Here is a 23,489-nt window from a genome sequence, read left to right as displayed (position 1 = left end):
GCCGGCCCTCTCGCTAACCGACGCGCATGCGTGCATGGGGCCATCCCACTAACAACGACGCCGCAATCAGCGCTCGAGCGACGTCGTTAGCCGACGCGCATGCAAATTTTCCTTCTACGTCCAGCCCGTCTCGCCGCCGCCGCGATCTGCACGTGCTGCCAACGTACGCCACCCCGTCGCCCCATACTCCATAACAGCGCCGGTGCGGCCGCGCCGGCCTGCCCTGACCTGACCCGTCGCCCCCTATACGCTGCCGGTACCTCTCCCACCACCGCCCCACCGTACAAACGCCGTTGGTGCGCCCGCGCCAGCTTGCGTCCCCTGACCCGTCGCCCTCTATATGCCGCCGGTGCATCTCCCACCATCGCCGTCGTGTAAGTTTTTTTTCCAGTTTTTTATACGACGAGGCTCATAGCAGTACGATGGTATGTGACAGAAATCTATTTGATGCAGTATGAATATCGACGGTGTGATTCCATGTTCTGTTCAAAAGTGGGTTAGCCTAGTTGACAAACTGTCACCCAGTCAGAAATTTAGGTTTTATGAAACAGATATGCAGGGCATGTTTAGGATACCATCGATAAAGATGCGTGATTTTTTGCTTCACTTTTTACTCCAAGGTTACAATTCGAGTAGCAAAAAATTCATGGTTGAAGAGAGTTCTGGAAGTACTGCTGGAAGTAAAGGTCTTATTTCACTAAGGCCTGATGATGTGTAGTCCATATTTGGTTGGAAAAACAATGGAGTGGATGTTTTTGGGTTTCTTAGTACTGAAGGAGAAAAAGCAACCAAAAAAATACCAGTTGGTTTTGTTAGCAAGAAAAATGGTAAGATCATGATTGATGATCTCATAGAAAAGATTGTGAAGAATAAGAGCACTGATGATGACTTTATTCGGATGACATTTCTAGTTCTCTTAGGAACTATAATTGCACCAGTGTCTCATGAATACGTTCCGAAAAAATACTATGCCTTAGTGCAAAATATTAAGTTGATAAGGAAGTTCAACTGGAATGCATTCACTTCACGATTCTGTTTGTCGGAGATTGGTAAGCTTCTGCAGGACGGCCATGTTAGGCAGTGGCCCCAAGGGAACCTCGCCCTTTTGCAAGTACGTTGTATTTATTAATTTCAACACTTTTGTTATAAAATGTCACGGAAGAACATGTAATTTAATTAGTTTATGTGTTTTGCAGTACCTATACTGGGAGAAGGTGCAACCAATCACCGGTCCAAAATATGATCCGTTGGCATTGTTGAGCCCGCTGATGAGGAACTGGACGAAAGATATGGCTGTGAGAAGAGAAAAATACGACTATGAATATGGTCGTGGTGTTGGGATGGTAATCCTAGTAATCATGTTTTTTTACATTTATGAAATAAAATGAAGTGTGCATATGGTTTGTATGTATAATTCTCTTGTTGCATTTGTAGATCGATGACAACATTACAGAGGAGTATAGGCTGGAAAAAATTGCGGAAGAAGAAGCTCAAAAAACCAAGAAAGCTAGTAGCAAAAAATCTAACGCTACTGGAACGAGGAAAGAGGGCAGTACCTTGGAGGCTTCGAGCCAGAAGCCTACTATGGACTGGATTTTGAGTGAGATGAATGAGCTTCGGAAGGAAATGCTTCGTTTGCCAGAGTTATGCGCACAGGTAACACTTGAGCACGTCACTTTAATGTCCATCACTGAATTGAAGAACTAAGATGAAATGTTTTCTTGCAGAGGATGATTGAGAAACTGAACAAAACCGACGTCTTCTACAAACCCAGTAACCTGGAAGAGGACGGAGAGAATCTGTACGGAGGCATTAATGAGTCTTCAAACGATGGTGGACGTCTAAAAAAGAGTTTGTATATCAAAAAGATGATTCAGACCGGTTCCGCACACCTTCCAAAATGAATTTGCAAAAGGATGATGACGGCATTGATGTAACTTCTTGTGGAAAAACACATTTTTACTGCACACCTGAGTACTGGGATAGTTTCAAGGGTGATATGGATGATCCTATCCTAGTACCAGAAGTATCAGATGAAAAAGTTGCCACATCTTTAGAGACGAACAAAATCGCATCGCATGCGTCGCTTGGTTCTCAAGGAGTACAAGAGGAAGTGGAGGAGGTTACTGGCAGGCGCAAGCGCAAAGGATCACAACGTGTCAAGTCTCCTTATGTGGTCCCTAAACCGAACAAGCGTGCAAAACGTTCTACGAAAGGAAGTAAGTTTTTGTGTTTCTAATTGTTCTTGCGTAATAATTATTTATATATTTGCGTTTATAATTATTTGAGTTGTGCATTATAGAATTGTTCCAAAATGATGGTGTTAACAAATCTAGTGATGAGTATGATGTGGTGAAAGCGTCCATCAAGTACGTGCGCGCGCATGAGCATTCACAAAAACATGCCAAAACAGAAATTTTCAATGATGGCATGGAAGAAGGTCTCACTGTGCGGAGAGCTTGTCAGATTATTAACCATGAGTGGCTAAGTGGCGACGTAAGTTAATTTCATATATTGTTTTACAATTGATTCAAAAATACCATTGTTAAATCTGACACATTATTTATAGGTAATTAATGCATACTCATCATATTTGGTCGACAAAGTTAATGATGATCGTTTCATGTTGACAACTTGGAGGATACATTGGTTGCTTCACATTAGACCCGGAAAGAAGACCGCCGGTAACGATTATGAAGCAGAGTCGCATAGTAATGGACCCGTGAATAGATGTGAGGATGAGTATTTCAAAAAAGTCAAAGGTAAGTTTGATTGGTTACACGGTACATACATACGATAGTATGTGCTGATTGTGTTTTATGGTCCTTGTTATGCAGACTTACATTCCTCTAAACAAGCAAAACAATCACTGGATTACTGTCATCATGCATAGCGGGAAGAGAGAGTTTCAGGTTCTTGACTCGTTGATGACCGGAAAACTTGACAGTGTTACTAGAGAACTCGTTGAGGACCTGGTAGGTTTAACTTTCAAATGTGCATTTGGTAATATTTGTTTTCTTTAGTACACTGAATGACATTCTTTCCACCATGTTTATTATATCTTTAGAGAAAACAACTAGCAGAAGATATCCAAGAAGCAAATGCATCGGAATTGTGAATTATCCGGATGTTTTCAATTGGCCTATTCAAATGTATGACATGGCAAAACAACATGATGGGTGAGTTCTTACTTTGACAGAATGTCGGTCTTGTATATATAGTAGATATTTAATCTTCGTAAATTGTATGCACTAGGAATTCGTGTGGAATATTTCTCCTTCAATGCTTTCAATATTGGGATGGTGACAAATGGACAGGCTTATTTTCACAGGTATGCAAGTCATGTTTGGACTACGATGTACAATGAACACTGTGCTAACACCACTTTTTTTGCAGAGGTCAATTGATGATTCGAGAGAGTTAATGATTGCGCAACTTATCTTTTCAGAAAGAAACAAGCTTGATGAAGTGAAAAACAAAGTCATTTGGATATCAAAGAAAAGAAATAGATGCGGCACGGAGGAGTTTTGCATATGATTGGGTGGTACTGGAGGACTATATTTTCCAAACGCTTTGCGCACTTGCTTATAAATTTTATGTAATAGACATATTTATTGATTTTGCCACTATTTTGTTCCGAAAAGATTATACACTTAATTACGTTTTTTATGTCCACATGATATTTTGTTTCATAAATATTATATAATCAGTCTTTTTTTTGTTTACATGATTTTTTGTTTCCGAATAGTTATATGTAATCGTGTAATCGTGTCGTCGTTAAGTTTTTGTACACTAAACTATGGCAGCACACTGCGTGTTACTTTGTTAGCAAAAACTTAGTTTACAGCACACTGGGTGTTAGTCTAGTTTAGAAAAGCTTAAAAATATTTTAGATAAAAAAATTGCCCGCCCGTCCACAGCGTGTCTTAGTAAGCCCGTCGTTATCAAGCTCATCAGGCGTTTACGACAGGCGTTTCAGAACACAGCGTGGAAACTAGGCCCAAGAGGGCAGCATCGACGGGGTAGTAACCAGAGGAGTTCAATGTGCCGACGGGAGCTGAGTATATAAGTTGGTCGTCGTCCCCTTCGGCCGGCGAGGTGGGACTAAACTTGCGCCGGCCGGGGGCGACGTGGACACAGCCACACGCGACGTGGGCCGGCCCAAAAAGGCAATGGACGGCGCGGACTTCTCGACGGCTCGATGCGCCGTGGGCCGGCCCAGTTACCCCCGCTGAGACTACGCGCCAGGGAAACTAACTAGTTTAGTCCCACCTCGTCGGCCGAAGGCGGCGACGACCAGTTTATATACAGAGCTCCCGTCGCCACATTGAACTCCTTTGGTCTATTACCCCGTCAATGTACCACGTCGATTCTGCCCTGTTGGGCCTGGTTTCCACGGCGTGCTCCGAAACGCCTGTTCTAGTCGCCCGGTGGGCTTGATAACGACAGGCTTACTAAGACACGCTGTGGAGACGGGCGGCCATTTTTTTTCTTTTTTTTCAACAACAATTCGCAGAGTACTTCTCTTATTTTAATAAATTTGACAGCCGACGGGACTGTAGTAAATACATGCAGAATTCATAATATAAAGAATGAATAGTGAATATTTATATCAACAACAATGATGTCTCAACATAACAATTGTCACCACAGTAATTTTATTGTAGTGGACAGAAAATAACAAGTTTCAAATGACAAAGGTCTGTAGGCAATAATCTTGTTTCACACATATAAAATACTCAACACGAACATAAATTTGACCAATGTTTTTCATATAAATGGAAGAGGTAAAACACTTGCATCGTTTTTACTTGAGTCTTCAAGCCCAGTTGCTGCATAGAATAAAAAAAATTGTGAGAATCAATGTACGGTAGATGAATCAACGAAACTAACATAAACAAAGCAAAAAGACGTACAGTTACATATAAATGGAAGCAGTAAAACAGATGCACCGTCCTCACTTCTGTCTTCAAGCCCAGTTGCTGCATACAAAAAACTATGAGAATCAATGCACCATAAATGAAACAACAAAACTAACATAAACAAATAATAGACATACTCTTTATTTTTGCTGCATGTGCTCCTGTTATGACCTGAGCTGCTGCATATGCTACATTTTCGTTCAGATTTCTCGTCAAATGCTTTAGGCCTCTCATTTTTTGTCACATCTGGTCCATCCTTACCGCGACCTCTATTGTTCTGCTTAGGTGCACCCTTGGTGGAAACCTTTACTGGATCACGAACCAAAATATGATCTCGGTTAGGCTCAAATGGATTATTGTTCACGAAGCTTCGCTGTCATCTTCATTTCCCTGAATGTCCCTATTCACTATAATATCATCCAGAGATGCCATCAACTTGTCGAATAAGAAAGGATTACTGCATGCGACATGACATGCTTTTGAAGATTTGATGGTCAACTCACTATATCTAGCTCTGTCCTCGCCACTCAACCAACCCCACGCAAACAAATCGCTGGTGCGCTTCATGGGCAGTCCAGCTCGTGCTTTTTTTGAGAATCTTCGCAGGACACAACACTTGGGTATCACAGGTAAGTTCAGTGCATTCAAAACATGAATAATATGCTTGCAAGGAAGCCCTTTGCGAGCCATACTTCGGCAACTACACTTTATAGTTTCTGCCGAGTTACCTGGCGTATAGTCCATATTAAATCTGTGATCCCTGTTATTCTTCCACGCAACCACAAATCTCCTGTACCTTCTTCATATCTTGTTGCAACATATAAAAGTTTGCCTGCGTGAATGCTTTCGCAGCATACGACTCAATGGACTGACACTCAGTCACTGTTACTAGAAGAGTCTGTGAGGCCGTGTAGTCATCATAAGCTTCATTCTCACGGAGGCGAATAATACAATTTTCGTAGTGTACAATCATGTCAACGATCGTCATACCATAGTCAAGATGAAGGTGCAGGCTGGAGTTCAGACTCTCACTCCTCTGATTACTGCGCATACCAAGGAAAATCCCACCAGACAAATATGATGCAGCCCAAAGCGTCCTCTTCCTGTACATCCTATGGAGCCATGTTTTCGTTTTCTCCGTCTGCCATTTGCGCACAAACGCGGCCCATCTCTCCTCAAAAACCTTATGTGTAGTGGCATAGTACAATAATGCCCTAAACTCCTTCAATGACTTGTGGTTGAGGTGTTTCTGCATATTCTTTTCAATATGCCATGAACATAGACGATGCCACACGTCAGAAAGCACCTTCCTGATAGCCCTTATCATCGCTGCATCTCCATCTGTAATTACAGATTTGGGCCTCTTCTGACAGTTAGCTTTCAAGAACGTGTTAAGCAACCAAACATATGTAGCCTCAGTCTTGTCTGAAACAATGGCGCACGCGAATACCGTAGTGCAACGGTGGTTGTTCAGACCCACAAAAGGGATGAACGACATTCCATACATGTTCATCTTGTATGTGCTATCGAACACAACAACATCACCATAGTCTAGATAATCCCGGCGTGACTGCGAATCACACGAGAAGAGGTTTTGGAGCCTGCCTTCAGCGTCAACCGTGTGCTCAAAGAAGAAGTCTGGATCTCTGTCCTTTCTGGTCAACATGATTCCTATGGCAGTATCAGCATCACCTTGTGCAAGCAATTTCATCTTCTCCCTATAGCACATGTTATACAACTTTGTCTCCTGAAATGGTGACTTTGCATACGACCCATACCTGCTAACGATGTTATCAAAAATGATATGTTTTCTTATCCCAGCTCCAGCCATAGCTAAGATCTCAGCTCTCTCAAATGCTTTGATCCGATTATGAGATCGGAGGAAAGGGACTTCGTCCGGTCGTGCAAGAGTGTGGTTGTGATCATCGGAGAAACTGCTGACATACCAAAGATTGAGCTTTTTATCAAGCTTAACTGTCAAATGGGCTTCGCATAAGAATCGACTCTCCGGTCTAAGCCTGCAGGTCCGGCCTTCCATGGTACAGAACTTGGCCTGTCGTTTTCCTGCGGCGGAACAGAGATACCTCCTCAAGCGTGGAGTCCTTGCGTGATCCTTCGAAAATTTTAGCGAGTCCTTCCTGATGTTGAACCCACGTTCTCTCGCGTGCTTGTTGTAGAACGTGTACACCTCGTCCAATGACCTGAATGTCTTTACCATCACTGCCCAATGCCTATCAAGTGACTCTTGCTGATATTCATCATAGCACATGTCAAGGTCAAACTGATCATCATCGTTGTGCTCATCATTCCCACTAGGACCATCAACACCTCCCTGCAAAATATGACATATAACCTTGCATGTCAATCTGTTCTTGTATTGTTACTAACCATAAATAATGTAAAGAACTTACTTGGCTACCGCTCCCACTACGAGATGCATCGACCTCGCTCTCGGCATTGTCATCATCTATATTATTACGCTCATTGTCACCATTAGCATTTATCTGTGCACATGTAAAGTAACATAAGTGGTCATACAATTTTAATGTCAATCATTTCTCTATAATTTTTTCAACATACCTGGCTCACACTATTTGCATAAAATTGTTCATCTATATCATATTCCTCATCGTCATCATTGCCATGTAGCTGTACAAATTTAAAAGGACATGTAAGTGTCAAATAACTAGTTTGTATTCAATATGTTTTGGTCAACATTGAAGGCACTTACATTACCACTGTACGATTCATCCTGACTCATATAGTAGTCTCCGGGAGGTTGGTTCGCATTCAATGACGAGGATCCATTATCGCTACCGGAATCATCATTGGCGTATCCGGTTACTTGCTCCATCTATGCACATACAAATAAGGTGTGAGATCAATGCCAACATTCCACAAAACATCATCGCGAATACAGTAAATTCGTCAACAATGACATGACTATGTGGCATGCATACAAATTTGAACATACAAAATCATTATGAGGTCATTAAGAGGTCACTACTCTCCTCTCTTATTTAGCTAAGTAGGGAATCATTTTGCATAAAAAAATACACAAAAATGCAATGGACAAATCAAAAAGAACAAAAAGAGCCATCCTAACCTATTGTGCGCCGTCGAGGGGTCCTCGCCTGGGGTCGACGCCGATGCGTTGCTGCCACCCACATCGTGGAGGGCGCGTACCAGGACAGAACGTTCACGGGAGCGCTGGGCGTTTCACCGGCGACATGGCGTGTGGGTGACTACGGACGCCGTCGGTGCTCGCGACTAGACGGGCACGTCGGGGTCGACATCGTGACGCCGGTGGACCACGGCGGCGTTGATGCCGCTAGGGTTTCCTAGGCGGGGATGGGATGTCGGTTTCACACGACACCGGTGACACGGCGCGTGGGTGACTACGGACGCCGCCCAACGTCGTGACGGCGGTGGACCACGGCGGCGTTGATGCCGCTAGTGTTTCGTACGCGGAGATGGGGTGTCGGGGTGGGGCGTAGTTTTTTTTTCCTTTCCCGATCGCACTACCGAACCGCACAATATGCGTACGACGCGGGAGTATGGGGCGCGACGTACACGGGCTGCCGGCCCTACGACGGACGGCGGGTACACTAATACATAATTTAGTATGGACGATACTACCCCTTATACGTTGGGGTTGTACCGAAGTACTTCTCCTTACTATTATATCGACTCTAGTTTTTCTTATGGCGGTGATCAACTCATACAACTCAGCTTCATACACTACTACTGATAATAACTAATTACAAAGCATCAGAAACTGATGGTCCATCGAAATGACATTGCTCACTGACCGGTGACTGCTTCTGTATATTAGCTAGTAATAGTATGACAAAAACACATCCATCTTATAACTATGACGATGATTGATCCAGGGTGATTGGTTCAGCTTCTTCTGGCCTCACCATTGTATTGCAGGTAGATGATAATCTACTCTTCACATGTTGCTAGACATCCATGCCGGTAGGCACCCTACTCATGCAAAAAAGAGAGAACAAGAATTTAGTTACACATCTGCATTTTCGGAATTCACTCGGAAAGAAAATGGGCTGCAAAAATGAGTGAAAAATTGGTGAAACTCACATGGGGCCGGAAAACTGAAGCACAGGGATGGCGCCGGAGCCGGCTGCTGCGGCTCGGCCACGAGGATGTAGACCAGGCCCATGACGCCGGTGTGCTCTCGGTCGCTGCTGTAGTTGGAGACGATGGTCAGCACCTCGCCGTCGCTGACCTTGATGGATCCTGGCTTAGGGTAGCAACTCGACATGCCGACAATGTAGTTTGCCTCGTTCCCTGCCTCCTTCCCCGTGCCGTAAGTTGGAAGCGATTCACATAGAAGGCGTCCATCCTGTAGCAAGTCGAATTTACCTCAGAAGTTAGGCTTTCTTTTCCTTTGGCAAGAACTTGTGATGTTACCATTTAGACATCATATATATATTGAGCATGTAATTCAGGAATTAGTCGAACTCAGTGAATATTGGTTGCAGACAGAATTGGAATTTGGAATCCCAATTCCAAGTTTCAGATAGGTAGTATTGAGCGTTTCCACTCAAAATAACTCTTGAGAAGTGCATAAGCACAATTGATAAGCGATCAGGGTGCTAATCCATTACCTGGCCATGCAGAGAAGCACCGACTCCTCCAGAGTGCTGGTGTGCAACACTGTACACGATATCTCCTCCACGCGGCAAGACCGCTCTGGTAGTCTTAGTATGGATGCACTCATTGTTGGCTCGGTTTTCCGCGCTGCATTCCTCAACTTGATACTCAACCTGTAAATCAATGGCTTAGTTCATAAACCAACCTACTAAGGCTCTCAGATTGTGTATTTGAATACCCGTAAAAAGGAAAGAAAAAAGATTGTGTATTTGGAATAATAGGATAGTTTTAAACTCTGAAACAGTTGCCACCGTTGTGGCAACTGGGAAGTATTTGCATACCTTGCAAGAGTGTTCATGAGTCCCGTCGAGCATAGCGGTATCCGTAACGTCAAATATGTAGATCTTGACAGGCACCACCGCATCAGTCCAGTCGAGCCAAGTCACGGTGTACTGCAAGAACACGTTCCGCACCTCGGCGTTGAACCCTGCTTTGAGCCGACACTGGGTCTGATCATAGCAGCAAAGCAACCCACCAGTGTAGTTCTTCGAGACTGTGCGCCCATACTCATCAATTGTGACATTGTAGAAGTCGCACTTGCACTCGGTGCAGCTAGGCTTGTCGGCCACGCCCCTCGTGTCGATGGCATGAATATTGAGCAGCCATTTCTCCTCATAGCCTTCAGGGGCCTTCTCTTGGTTGCCGGTCTCAATTCCATAAGGATCAGGAACCCATGTGGCGGTGTGGCGAGTCTCGGAACCGAGCCCGAAGTACTGGGTTAGTGCTCTCTTGCACACTCCATCATTCCCTTTAAGCATTGCGGGAACCTTTTGCGCATCAGAGCTCTGGTTGTCCTTGAGAGCATAGTATGGTACTGCAACCCAGTGATGCAGGTAAGTCTCATGGAGCGGGACAGGGACGCCATTCTCATCGACGACCTCAGCATTAAAGCTCTTGACTGCAAGGTGGCCTCGGGGGAAGTCGACGTCATGGTAGTACTTGTTTGAGACTGATCCAGGCCCCAGTAAGATGGGCGGAGAACGGAACGTCTTTGATTTCAGCAGATGACCTCTCACGTTGAGGGCTTCAGAGGGTAGGGGGGCGATAGCCGATAGGAGCGAAATGAGCAGCACAGCAGAGCCAGCCATTTTCATCTTGTCACCAGCTGCAAAAGTCGACCATCTATCAGAAGAAAGTAGCATCATGCAGAAAAAGAAGCAAACCAACATATGGAGAATCTTCTGCTATATATTTGATTCAGAAAAGCCCTTTTATAGCAACTAGCAATTATGAATAACAAAATTCAGCTAACAACACCTGATACAGTATAATAAACTTATGTTCATTACCAGATTTATTAATTCAAGACAAGCCTGCCATGACATGAACCATTAGTAGCCACTACTGAAGCAAGCTGACTATTCAGTAACTTGTACGACGAGTCGAGGAGTGTGAAAGCTCCCAGGTCAGGTATATTCCATTGAAGAGCAAGGAAGGTAGCAACTGGCTGAAAGTTGTACTAGGCATGTCAAGAAAGGCAGCATCCACATGAATACTTGAGTAACTTGACAAGACAAAATCCAACCAATAAACAAGGAGCGTACGCCAGCCTGCTTCGTGGTAATCTCCCCTGTGTCAATTCGATAATAAAATACAGAAGACAGTAGCTTTCACAGGTGACCTATATATATAGTGTTCAAGTAAGCATCAAGAGTGATTTGATTGTCCACATAGAGATCGTCACTAACAAGGGGAACTGGATATGGTCAGGCAACAGAAACTCTGAACCTTTCCAACCACTAACGATATTCTATTTTCTTTTAAATAATATATTACTGATAAAAGAACTGAGAGGTGCATCAAGCCCCAATTCTTGACTTGAACAAGAAGCACATAGAAAGGCTTGATTCTCTTGACCACCAGTAACCCATGTATGTATGTGTCGCACACAAGCAGCAATAAATACTACAAGGACGACAAGAAGAGAAAAAAATCAAAATACAGTACTTTTTTCTTTTCTTTTTTGATGAATCACAAACATTTTCCTGAAAGGCGAATCGCAGTCATACTCGGGACTGGGACAAGAGGACATCTAAAGACGAAAAAGTTTCTCTGCCAGTGGATTTACTGATTGATTCAGCAAAAGATACCGCGGAAGAGATGGGAAATCAGAGGATTCATCGCCGCAGCTACCCTAGCCGATGGGACGGGCCGTGAATGCGCAGGAACCAAAGGGAGGAAGGGAGCAGAGCTAGAAGCAGAGGGAGAGGAAGAGGAAGAGGACGGCGCGTACCAGGAGGGAGGGACGGAAGAGGACCGAGGAGCGAGCAGGAGGAGGCGGGGGAGCTGCGGCTGTACGGTTGGTGTGGTGGCCGACGGAACTTATAGGGTGCGGGGCGAGGCCACGTGGCGTCGGGCGCTTACGGCAGCGCTTGCGTCGCTGCGTATGGGGATGATTTTTTTTTTCTCGTTTGAGGGAATGGGGATGAAGTTATGAACGCGGGCGAGCCGGTTCACGCTTTCTTCTTTCTAGAAGCTGTGACCATGCTGGACGGATAGTGTTTGGACTCTCTTTTTGCGAATCTATTGTTTCTTCCTATTTTGAGTAAATACAGTCGCGCTAAATTTGCATTACTACCAACAAAAAAATTCCTTCTAGGACTGGCAGGCCCCGATAGCAAATCCTCACCGCCAGTGTTGAGGTGACATATGGAGAAAATAACCGGGTATTGTATCGCTACTACGTACACTGTACTACCTTCGTCCTAGTTTATTAGTCGTTTTTATGTTTTAGCTAAATTTTAATCTTTAGTTTAATGAACGAAATGCTATTGCACGTCGCAACAAATAATATCATTGAAAACTAGTTCAAACATGAAACCAGTGATATAATTTTTAATGACATGCACTAACATTTTACTGAAATATATGATTAAAATTTAACACAAAATACAAAGGTAACCAATAAATCAGGACGGGTGTAGTGCCTAATAACCAGCTTAGAAATATCCTGCACAATAACAAATAATAATAAAATTAATGAAGACAAGGGGGCACATACCAGCCTTATTTAAAGCCATTGATCGAAACATGCACGCGTAGGGTGGAACTCGTTGTGGTTGAGGCCGTGTGGGACTGGGCTCCCGAGACTGCCGACATACATGGCGGTGTCAGTACCACGTTTTGGAAGCCTGGCTGCCGCCTGTCGTCTGTAGAGCAGTTTCGATCTCATCTTGCGCCAAGGAAAAAGAAGGGTACAATGTGTGTTGAAAGTGGCGCCTTAGACCAACTCGGTCATATCAACTTGTCGTGTGTAATTCCTGCTAGTAAGATATTTTAACGGTCTGAGGCCCTGCAGTCTAATCACCCTGAATCATCAGATTAACCATCAACGTCGAACAGAAAGTTAAAGTCGCTTGAGAAAATGGAAAACCGCTGACGCTAATCTACCGTGTGTTCCCGGGACGAGCACTGTACACCTTTGACTATATCTCCACGTAGCGCCAATATCACACGTCTAACGTCTCGACCGATTGCCGACGAGCTAGCAGTAGAAAGCTACTGGAGCAAGCAGCCAACGGAGCAATCAAGTAGAGTACTATTATTAGTGCATTGCCAATATTTCTTTCCTATACTGTTTCCCTAGTTCCCACTGAGGAAAAGAGACTCCACGCATCCGCTGCCAAGATTATTGCCACACAAGGATTAATCACTTACCTCTACAAGGCCTATAGCTATTTCCATTGCCATGTCAAAATAAACACGTACGTACATATATTTACTTACACTTGAGACTTACACATACAACTCACATGAACGTGGCGCTAAGGTATCCAAGAAGAGAAATATGAACTCCGGCATAAATAAAAGGAGAATAAAAAGAATCTATTCCGATGGGAATTTTTTTTTCGAAACGGACCGATGGGAAATTACACGTCGAAGATATAGCCAAAATAAATCGACGCTGTCAGGCTGTCACTACCGCCTTATCGTCCCGCATTTGACGGTAGAACCCCGATGTACAACGCCAGGGGAGGCATGTGGAGGTCATCTCCCGGACATGAGGTTCACCAAGCCCGGGTTTTCGTAGAGGGCGTTCATATCCCAGAACTCGCTCGTGGAGGACAGCGTCATCAGCGCCACCACCACGGATCTCATTGTCGGCCTCAACTTGGGGTCCTCCTGTGTGCATGCGTTCGCCAGGTGCGTCATCTGCAGCCACAAGGCAACAGATGTTTTATCCCATATATCTAATCCAACCACGCAACGAAAGCAAGATATATGCGATGGAACCGCTGTGCCCGAGCAAGTTTTTCTAACCTTGAGAATGGCGTCGATGGGGTAATCGTCTCCTAGCTTTGGATCGATCAGCCTTTTGAGGCCTTCCTTCAGATCCGGTGCATTGAGAGCCTCCTCAAACTATACATATTTCAGTGTATGATAAAAGTCATCAAACAAGCAAGATAAATAAATTCAGCAAGGACCCAAAGCCAAGAGTTAAATGCGCCATTAGTCCATTAACTCAAAGTGATTGCAGAAGAACTCGGAAAGTGACCAATTTAGTCCATAAACTGGTTTATTGGATCAAATAAGGCCAAAACTGAGTCGAGAGAGAAAAAACCATCCACATGGCTATGTTGCATTCCTTGGACAGTTCATAAACCAACAAATTTTTACGGGAATTTTTTGCAAGATTACATCGACCCGCGTTCATATTGAAACTGCCGTGTAAAAAATATGAGCCATGCATGACTCAAACACACGCCGTAGGGCTCAGGTATAGGCCTGCTAACCAAGAGAACTATAAGGTACTATTTGTGTAGCCATTGGTTACTAAATCGCTCCTTATTCTTTCTATTTGCTCGTCAGTTCCTGATTATGGAAAAGGTGGCCTGCTGACCAGTAGGATCTTGAATCATAAGTGAGATTGTGTTACAACAAAGTATGTAAAATTATTTACTACTGTACTACCTTTTCAGATTTTATTGTTCATGTGTACGTATTTAAGCTTAGGAGCAGAGAATATATACTTTGTTGTAACACAATGCACACAAATGACTTAATACCTTACTGGTCGGCAGGCCACTCTTTCCCTAGTCAAGCGTGGGTACAAATCCCACACAATGCAACTGGTGGTATTAATCTTTTCTGGAAACTGACCGAATAAATAGGAAGAATAAAAAACCAATACTAAACAAGGCCTACACAAACAGCTTATAGTTCTGTTGGTTAGCAGGCTTGTACCTGAGCTGTTGACACCTATAATTAGTTTAAATGCAGACCGATGTAATCTTGCAAAACAAAACCTATAAAAAATAAGTCAGTTTATGAGTGATCCAAGCAATGCCAACGTGGCAATCCCTAATCGGTTTTGGCCTTGTTTGATCAAATAAACGAGTTTATGGACAAAATTGATCACTTTCCGGGTTATTGGCCTAAAGTGTGCATTCATTTTGAGTTAATGGACTAATGGCGCATTTCACTCCAAAGTCAACCTGTACGTGGTGGATTCGGAAGCATAACTGTGGGATAACAGAACATCCATATTAATCTGACCTTCTGTAACTAACTAATGTCACCAGAAGTAACAAAGTAGAATGACACACAAAACAGGTACCCTTGCAGTTTTATGAAGCATCAAAAGCAGAATGTAACTTGTTGGCTGAGCAGCACAATTACCAGATAAACCAATCCCTTTGAATCACTGGCAGATTCAGTTGATCGGACAATGGCATCTTTGGCTGAAATAAGTTCGTACAAAACAACACCAAAGGCATAGACGTCGACTTTAGGAGAAACATCACCGTATCGGGCATATCTGCAAGCACCGTTTCCTATAAATGTCAACATTCGTCGCAAACAGGGAATACTTTGTGGTTAGCAAAACGACAAGTAGATGTTCAGGACACCTACTCTGGAGGCATGTAACCGAATGTACCAACAACACGTGTTTGCAAAGATGTACCACCACCAACTTCTGTAAGTTTTGTTAGACCAAAATCTGCAACCTGGAAGATACACAAATATTACATCAAGGGTGGACGGAACATATGAAACACATGAATTCTCCTGGAATCATTCCTACCTTTGCACGGGTGTTCTTGTCTATCAAGATGTTTGCGGATTTGATGTCCCGATGTATGTACACTGGAACGGTATGCTCATGAATGTACTCAAGACCTCTTGCTGAATCTAGTGCAATCTGAACTCTTTCAACCCAAGAAAGAGGCTCATAACCTATCACAAATGCGCGGAGAGATTAATTCGCCGGAAGGAACAGAAAAGGCAGAGTCAATACTTTGGGAGGCAGAACATTACCAGTTCCACGCAAATGCTGGCTTAAGTTGCCATTCTCGATAAATTCGTAGACAAGGAACAAAGAACTCTCCGTGCAATAACCAATCAAGCGCACCTGCATGAAATTGAACATTGAAACGGCAGTGAAGAGGTTAAATTAACCTGACTAGAGAATAGTGTGAAATTACAAGATCGTCCACATGGAAAATCTATATCATCGTCCTATTAAAAAAACAGTATTTTTAGGTACAGAAAAAGAAGATTTACGAACCAGATTAAGATGATGAACATGTGTCAAAACTTTTAACTCAGCAAGGAACTCTTGAGTAGCCTGCATGTCCATCTTTTTTATGGCAGCTTTCTGGACAGTGGAGGACACAAGAGAAATAAAGCAAGTCATTTCAAATGAAGAACATGTCATGACGCTGCATGATCACAATTCATGGACCAGCGCAGAGTTATATTATTCCACCATTCAATCCCCTAGTTAAGTACTCCTTCCGTAAAGAAATATAAGAGTCTTTAGATCACTACTCTAGTGATCTAAACGCTCTTATATTTCTTTATAGAGGGAGTACATGTTTGTGGCATCCGGGATTCTGGAATGCAAATGAAACAAAAATGAACTAACCTCGCCTCTAAGCTCAGCATAATAGACAGCACCAAAACCACCTTGTCCAATTTTATGAATTATGTTAAAGCCTTCTGTAGCATTAAAAAGTTCTTCATATGAGAACTCGACTGATTTATCAACTGTAATGCCGGCAGCTGGTGAAGCTCCGTCAGCTTGACTGCTCGATGGTGTCACCTTTTGCATGGATACTGCACTGGCTGGAACAAAAAGAATAATAGTTCAGAAATAGCAGAAGTCGCATTCTGTTAGAATATTTTTCAAGGCCTGTTCAATTCAGGGAAGAACATAATAAGGGGAAAATGGAAGCATAATTCAAGGTTCTCTAACTTTCTCTATCCTCCAAAAGTACACTTATAGGTCCCTAACATAGCTCATTGATTACACTTATAGCCCCAAAACTATTACTCATAATCATAACATATATCATACTCTATTTACTCCACAATATTTCGAGGTCCAGAAAAATCAATATAATTGCTCACGCGATAGACAAGCATTACTTCAAACCACCCAAATCCCCTCGTATCTTTGTAGCAGAACAATGTTGAGACGAACAAAGGACATAAATTAACTTGCAGTGGTGAAATTAGGACATGCAAATGCTTTTCTACAAAAGAAATTACAGAATAACTCGTAGTTCCAGGGTCAGAGAAGTAGTAAGAGATCTATACAAAACTTATTGTTACCTAGACGGGTAGATTCTTCAGAAGATGGAATCAAAGCGTCCTGTTTTGCCTTTCTTCGCCTATAAAACAAGAATAACACGAGACCCAGGACTAGTGCAACTACACCAGCCACAACACCTCCTGCTATTGCTCCCGCTGAACTTTTTTTCGCTGTTGTGAAGAGTTGAACATGAATAAACATCACAGTTCTCTCACAAGAATCAACAACATTCAGTTTTCTTTCCAAAAAACCTTAACGGCAAGCAATAATTAGCTCGCGAAAGGACAAAGGCTGCCTGTACTGCACAAGATGAGGATACTTATCAGCATAACTGCATGAGAATAAACATAACATGACCAAGAAAATCAAGTGGATAGAAATATAAGTTAAAATAACAACTCTTACCCTTGTGATTCCAGAGGAAGGTAGCTTCCATTGGGATCTGGAAAACCAAACAAGCAGAGGAAAATATTTCAGGAACAAGTGATCGATTGTACGCAACGTGTAATTGAACTTTTTTATAATGGAAATTTTTTATTGACTCAATACTTCACATGAAGATGATAAAACCAACAAAGAGTTTATACTAAGCCTCTGTATAACTATGCAATTCTTGGCAACTGTTTTCTTACTGAGTTACCATACATGCAGAATTGGCATGACACAACACACAGGATCAGCAACATGGACAACATCATATCAATATGTAGCAACAAAATGGCACATGAAGAAAGAAATATGTGGTGTCAGTACCATAACCAGAGTTCAATCAGTTTATTAGCTCCTCACAAACATTAATATAGCTGGAACTACAAACAATTAACAATCCAAAACCTCATAACAAAATTTGAACAGAGCACCAGTATCACTCTACAACTGAGTACGAAACTGCATAACACACTTCCCTAGTACGACAATTAGTCCCCAATACTCCTCCATTTCAGTCAGCCAAACAAAGCTAAAATTTAACCAAATTCCCCACAATGCAATTCGAATAGCAGCACTATTCACGAATTATCCAAATATTAGGCAATTTTCTAACTAAGTTTCCGTATCCTATATACCTAAAAGAGTGATCCCCGCTACTTCTAATTATATGAACATGAGTGCTTCCACATCATCAAAATTGTTGTAGCCGTTAGATTTAGACCCAAATATCCAGCAAACGTCAGATTTTTAGGCATGGCAGACCGAAAAAAAAATCACGGCAAATTATGTTTACCGAGGGTGGCAAGTTTAGTTGGTGAGCATGGCAAATCCACCTCAATTTAATTTTTTTGCCAGAAATTGCTGTGCTCACCAACTAGATTTGCCATCCTCACGCCGACATAAATTGCCATGAAAAACATTAGACCTGCCATGCTAAAAATCTGACGTTAGACTTTTAGCATTTTCGTAGATTTACTAGCTTGATCCACTAGCATCTGTTTGATCTACGCATTAGAATCCTCTATTATGCAACATGCATTAGCGCATTTTAAGTGGGTTTTTAATGATGATATATGAGATAGAATTGGGGTAGCACTGATTGAAGAGAAGCTTGTCCAACATTGTTTGAGATGGTTTGGGCATATTCATCGCATGCCTCCAGAAGCGCCAGTGCATAGCGAGCGGCTAAAGCGTGCTGATAATGTCAAGAGAGGTCGGGGTAGACCGAGCTTGACATGGGAGGAGTCCGTAAAGAGAGATCTGAAGGACTGGAGTATCACCAGAGAACTAGCCATGGCACTGGCGGAGCTAGGTAGGAACTGCTGGGGGGGCCAAGGCTAAATCGTGGGTGTTTGAGGGTGTAAACTGCTAAAAAATTCTCATCTAAGCCCTTTCCTCAAAAAAAAATCTTCATAGTTTGGTCCAAAGTTGGGGGGGCCACAGCACCCCCAGACTTACACATAGCTCCGCCACTGAGCCATGGACAGGGGTGCGTGGAAGCTTGCTGTCCATGTGCCACAACCATGAGTTGGTTGCGAGATCTTATGGGTTACACCTCTAGCCTACCCCAACTTGTTTGGGACTAAAGGCTTTGTTGTTGTTGTTGTTGCATTTAATTGTGACATGCACAACTTTTCATATTAAGATTTTTTTTTTGCTTATGCAGAAATTTCTCACATAGTTTAAATGTAAGGACTTAATTAGTATTCTACACAATATTTAGAAACTATATATCCAATTCCGTGGCAACGCGTGGGGTATCATCTAGTATGCAGAATTGGCATGACCCAACCTACAGAATCAGCAACACAGAGCAATATCAATCAATATGTTGCAACAAAATGGCACATGAAGGAAGAAATATATGTGGTCGGCATCATAACCAGAGTCCAATCAGTTCATTCTACACCCACAAACATTAATATAGCTCGAACTTGAGAATCCAAAACGGTTTCTGGTGCCCATTTTATAACTTCATAAGGAATTTTGAACAAAGCACCACTATCACTCTACAACTGAGCATAAAACTGCACACCGCACTTCTCTAGAGCAATTTATCCCCACAATTCAATCCGAATAGCAGCATTATTTGAATTCAATTCAATTTAACTGAAACTGCACGCCACAGTTGAGTCAGCTAAATCTATAAGGGAATTGTGAAGCCTCACCTTTGGCTGGGATATACACGATGCCGCTCCCGGTGACACCATCCATCCCGGGGTTATACTTTCTGAGCAGGTCCATCTGCTCAGAGGACGAGAAGCTATGATTGGCGGCGACAGAGGCTAGGGTCTCTCTGTCCCTGAGCGGGTATGTGAGGAAGAGGCCGTAAGCGGTGGAAATCCCAGGGTCGCCGCATGAGCAGTTGACGGTGACGTTGACGGAGCCGACGTCGGGGATATTGTTGGCCGGGTAGGTGTTTGTGGCCTGCAGCCAGGCGGGGGTGGTGAGGTTGTTGAATTGGTCGGCGATGCTGATGTAGGTGTCTCCGGTGGTGACTTTGTAGGGGATGGGGGCGGCGAGGAAGGTGGAGGCCGGGGCGGACGGCGGCGCGATGCATTGGCAGGGGAAGGGGACGTTGAGGCGGTCCCCGGCGGCGACGAAGTCGAGGTTGGGGATCCCGGGGTTGTACTTGCCGAGCACTCGGTAGTCAGAGAACCCGAAGAGGTTGGCGATGTAGGTGACGTTCTGGTTGGACGCGACGTAGTAGGAGCCCAGCGCGTGGTCGCAGCCCCGGCTGCAGCCGTCCCCCGCCGCGGTGACCGTGTTCGGGCCCGCCGCGGCGGCCAGGAGGAGCAGGAAAAGGGGGAGTAGCGGAGCTTCCATGGCGGAGTGGCGCGGAGGCGGAACCCTAGCGGGAGGGGCGGAGGAAGCTTGGCATCATTCGACAGTCTGTAGCCAGAGGGGATGGACTGGGAGCGAGGGGGAGAAGACGCTGACGCGTCGGGGAGTTTGACTCGTCGCGGCCGCGGGCAGTCGGCAGTTAGGCCACGGCGTTTCACTGGCGGGTCTGGGCGAAACAGCCAGCGGGAGGTGGACGCGGTCGTGCCGGGGGAAGCGCGGCGGCTGCTGTTGCCGCGCGGTCAAACGAAGCGTGCTACGAAATTCCTCAGGTCCCGCTGGGCACGGGGTGGTGTCCCATCCGGGGGGAATGTTCCCGTCGCGCGTACTGCTAATTGCGACATTATTAGGCTCTAACCTGATGCACTATTGTAATGCGATTACACGTTCGCTTCTGGATTAAATTAGCACTAGTACTAGAATAATTCATGGCAAAGCAACTCTCGAGGTATATACATGTATGCTGCCTGCGGAACCTCCCCCGGCCGTCGGCACGTCGGCCGGTGACATTTGGAGCTGTTCATTTCGGGGATTGTTTGGGACTTGGCGCCGACGGCGGCGTCGTGTGCTCTGGAACTACCATCTGGAGCAAAGCTGGACGGCGGCCGTTCGTGCGGTGGTTTGTGATTCGCTAGCTTGACATTCCCCGTCCAATTATATCCCCTAATTATATGGCGTGTCGAAGAGGAAGAGAAATAAGGCTATTAGAACATCTCCAACGGCTGTAAGGTAGGTGTTGGTAAATTTACCATCTAGAACATAGTGATGATGTGGCATGTAATAAATGTGGAGAGAGGGCAAAGTTGTATGTAGAATAACCAACAACCTTTGCACAAACTCCAAGGTGAAATAGAGAGCAATCACATTTATTTTCTCATTATCTATTGGATAGCTTAGATACAACCTATTGGAGTAGTTGTATGATAGCTTGTTGGTTGATGACATAGACATTTTACCAACAAGGCTAACATACAATCTATTGGAGATGCCCTTAGTGCCGTTGTGTGATCGAGACGCATGCATGATGTGGTTGGTTACTTGGTTGTTTGTTTTAGTCAGCGAAATCCTCGAAATGAGGAATGGAATCAAGGAAATTTAATATCAACTCATGTTTATATTCAACAAAACTCAAGTGTCCAATAATGAAATGTTGATCTTTTTCGAATAATCGTCGCGGGTCTTTTCTCTTTTTTCCAAACTAGAGACAGCTCCTACCCCAACTCTGTTTATTCTTGTCTATGCGGCTTTAGGCACAGCTTGAGTCGGCTAGCATGACAGAGAAGGTGTTCTGAGATATCCAGTATATCAGCTTTTCGCTAGCTTGACATTCCCCAACTAATTATATCCCCTAAATATATGGCGTATTGAAGAGGGGAAGAGACAAAGACCGGCATGTTGGTTGATTATTAGAGCATCTTCAACAAATACCCTAAAATTGATTATAGGTGATGAGAACATGTTTTAGAGCACTATTTTTTCTGTAACAAATGGCTTAAAACTAATGCCCTCGATTCTAAAATTTGAACATGATTCATTGCATATTTCAAAATTACAAAGTTTACTATAAAATGTTGAACATTAAATATTGAAAACACGCAATTGCACACTACTATGATAGAACATTAGTACTACAGAGACACTGCCACAGTAGATCATCACGGAGAAATCCCAACCAAAATCCTGTCCACCATGAAGAAATCTTCAACTTCACCTGCAACTAGCAACGCTATAAGAGGGGCTGAGCAAAAGCGGTAACATAGCCAAGCAACGGTTTGCATAGGAAAGGTGTCAAACATTAGAGGTTCATGGCAATATGGGAGGCTTGATGAGCAAAAGATAGGTAACGCAGCATAGCGATAGAACGAAGCAACTAGCATAGCAATGATAGTAGTGAGGTCCAGGGTAGCGGTCATCTTGCCTGAAATCCCGCAAGGAAGAAGAACGAGTCCATGAAGAAGATGAAGCCACGAAGACGAACCAAGCGTAGACGAACGAATCCTCACGATCGCAATGAAACAGGAACTAACAAGAAGAAGCACACAACATAGTAAACACACCACACATGAACAAGACATGATGCACAAACAAGCATGATGCATGACAAGACTACATGAAGCTACTCATGGCAAGGGATGATGCATACAAGAGCAACACATCAAAGCAAGTTTAAATGAGGCCGGGAACAACATATAACAATTCCGGTAAGTCCTCATATGCATATTTCGAAATTGGTCCAGATCTGAATAAACCTTATGTTCAAGTTGTTAAACAGCAAGTTAAGATGCACCAAGATGATCTACACGAGATTCTAGTCAAGTTACATATAAAGTTCATTTAGTTCGGAGCTACGGCCTAGAAGATATGAGCAAAACAAGATAAACATGGCATTGATGCAAAATGCATTCAAACATCAAGCAAACACCTCAAAATATGGATGCAACATGATAATATGGAACTATATGCAAAATCAAGCAAGTTTCATATAGAGCACACTCAAAACGGAGCACACTCAAAACGAAGCAACGGTTCAACACACACATGAAACAAGTTTAAAGGACAAGCTGTCCAAAACAGCAACTAGGCCTCTTGCAAGCATCAAAACAACATGCTACAGCATCTCAACATGAAAACAAAAGACATGGGCATGATGTAGAGGTAAAGCATAACAAAACATGAACACTGAGCTATCTCCAGAAATCACTAGAACATGCTCAAACACACATGGTAAGATTGCAAGTAATAACAATTCAGACTTTGCAGAAAATAACATTAGGTTGCAATGTTTAGAGCTATGAAACAACATGTTATAGGCACTTATCAAGGCAAACAAAGGCATGTCATGATACTACTAAATGCATATACCAAATGTCCTTTACTGACCATGAGCCAAAAAGGATCAGAAAATATGATGGCACCCACGTAAACATGGCAAGTTATAATACAGATTCATACATGGCAGAAACAGAATTATGAAGGCATGTTGGTGAGCTTGTACCACTCACCAAAGAGCAATACATGGCATGGCAAGGCAACCAACAGTAAGAAGACATATTTGTGAAGCTAAGAATGGCAATAGAAAGCTC

General features: G+C 43.5%; 3 protein-coding genes across 4 annotated transcripts; all 3 read right to left on the bottom strand.

Moving 5' to 3' along the window:
• Window positions 1-5,685: 5,685 nt before the first annotated feature.
• On the bottom strand, window positions 5,686-8,425 carry LOC119338848 (protein FAR1-RELATED SEQUENCE 5-like). Its single transcript, XM_037611065.1, has 5 exons — window positions 8,029-8,425; window positions 7,654-7,776; window positions 7,503-7,571; window positions 7,334-7,426; window positions 5,686-7,254 (listed from the first exon to the last, which is right to left on the bottom strand). Exons 2-5 carry the CDS (start codon window positions 7,774-7,776, stop codon window positions 5,686-5,688), a joined length of 1,854 nt encoding a protein of 617 aa, XP_037466962.1. The 5' UTR covers window positions 8,029-8,425.
• A 202-nt stretch (window positions 8,426-8,627) lies between these two features.
• Window positions 8,628-11,968, bottom strand: LOC119340888. 2 transcript variants are annotated; one of them, XM_037612790.1, is made up of 6 exons: window positions 11,833-11,916; window positions 10,889-11,046; window positions 9,881-10,704; window positions 9,554-9,712; window positions 9,024-9,288; window positions 8,628-8,912 (listed from the first exon to the last, which is right to left on the bottom strand). In XM_037612790.1, the coding sequence occupies exons 3-6, from the start codon at window positions 10,691-10,693 to the stop codon at window positions 8,878-8,880; spliced, it is 1,272 nt and encodes a 423-aa protein (XP_037468687.1). In that variant the 5' UTR covers window positions 10,694-10,704; window positions 10,889-11,046; window positions 11,833-11,916; the 3' UTR covers window positions 8,628-8,877. The 2 variants fall into 2 exon arrangements, with proteins under 2 accessions (XP_037468687.1, XP_037468685.1); XM_037612788.1 differs by lacking the exon at window positions 10,889-11,046 and having other exon boundaries at window positions 11,833-11,968.
• A 1,276-nt stretch (window positions 11,969-13,244) lies between these two features.
• LOC119336716 (chitin elicitor receptor kinase 1-like) lies at window positions 13,245-20,565 on the bottom strand. The gene is made up of 11 exons (XM_037608783.1): window positions 19,734-20,565; window positions 17,543-17,578; window positions 17,157-17,306; window positions 16,468-16,667; window positions 16,108-16,197; window positions 15,858-15,951; window positions 15,625-15,776; window positions 15,453-15,547; window positions 15,219-15,357; window positions 13,860-13,958; window positions 13,245-13,751 (listed from the first exon to the last, which is right to left on the bottom strand). Exons 1-11 carry the CDS (start codon window positions 20,389-20,391, stop codon window positions 13,587-13,589), a joined length of 1,878 nt encoding a protein of 625 aa, XP_037464680.1. The 5' UTR covers window positions 20,392-20,565; the 3' UTR covers window positions 13,245-13,586.
• Window positions 20,566-23,489: the final 2,924 nt, after the last annotated feature.

The sequence above is a fragment of the Triticum dicoccoides genome, chromosome 7B (genome assembly GCF_002162155.2).
Source record: "Triticum dicoccoides isolate Atlit2015 ecotype Zavitan chromosome 7B, WEW_v2.0, whole genome shotgun sequence".
In the NCBI taxonomy this organism is placed as follows: domain Eukaryota; kingdom Viridiplantae; phylum Streptophyta; class Magnoliopsida; order Poales; family Poaceae; genus Triticum; species Triticum dicoccoides.
The sequence above is the reverse complement of the archived record's forward strand: the minus strand, read 5'-3'. Positions and strand labels throughout refer to the sequence as shown.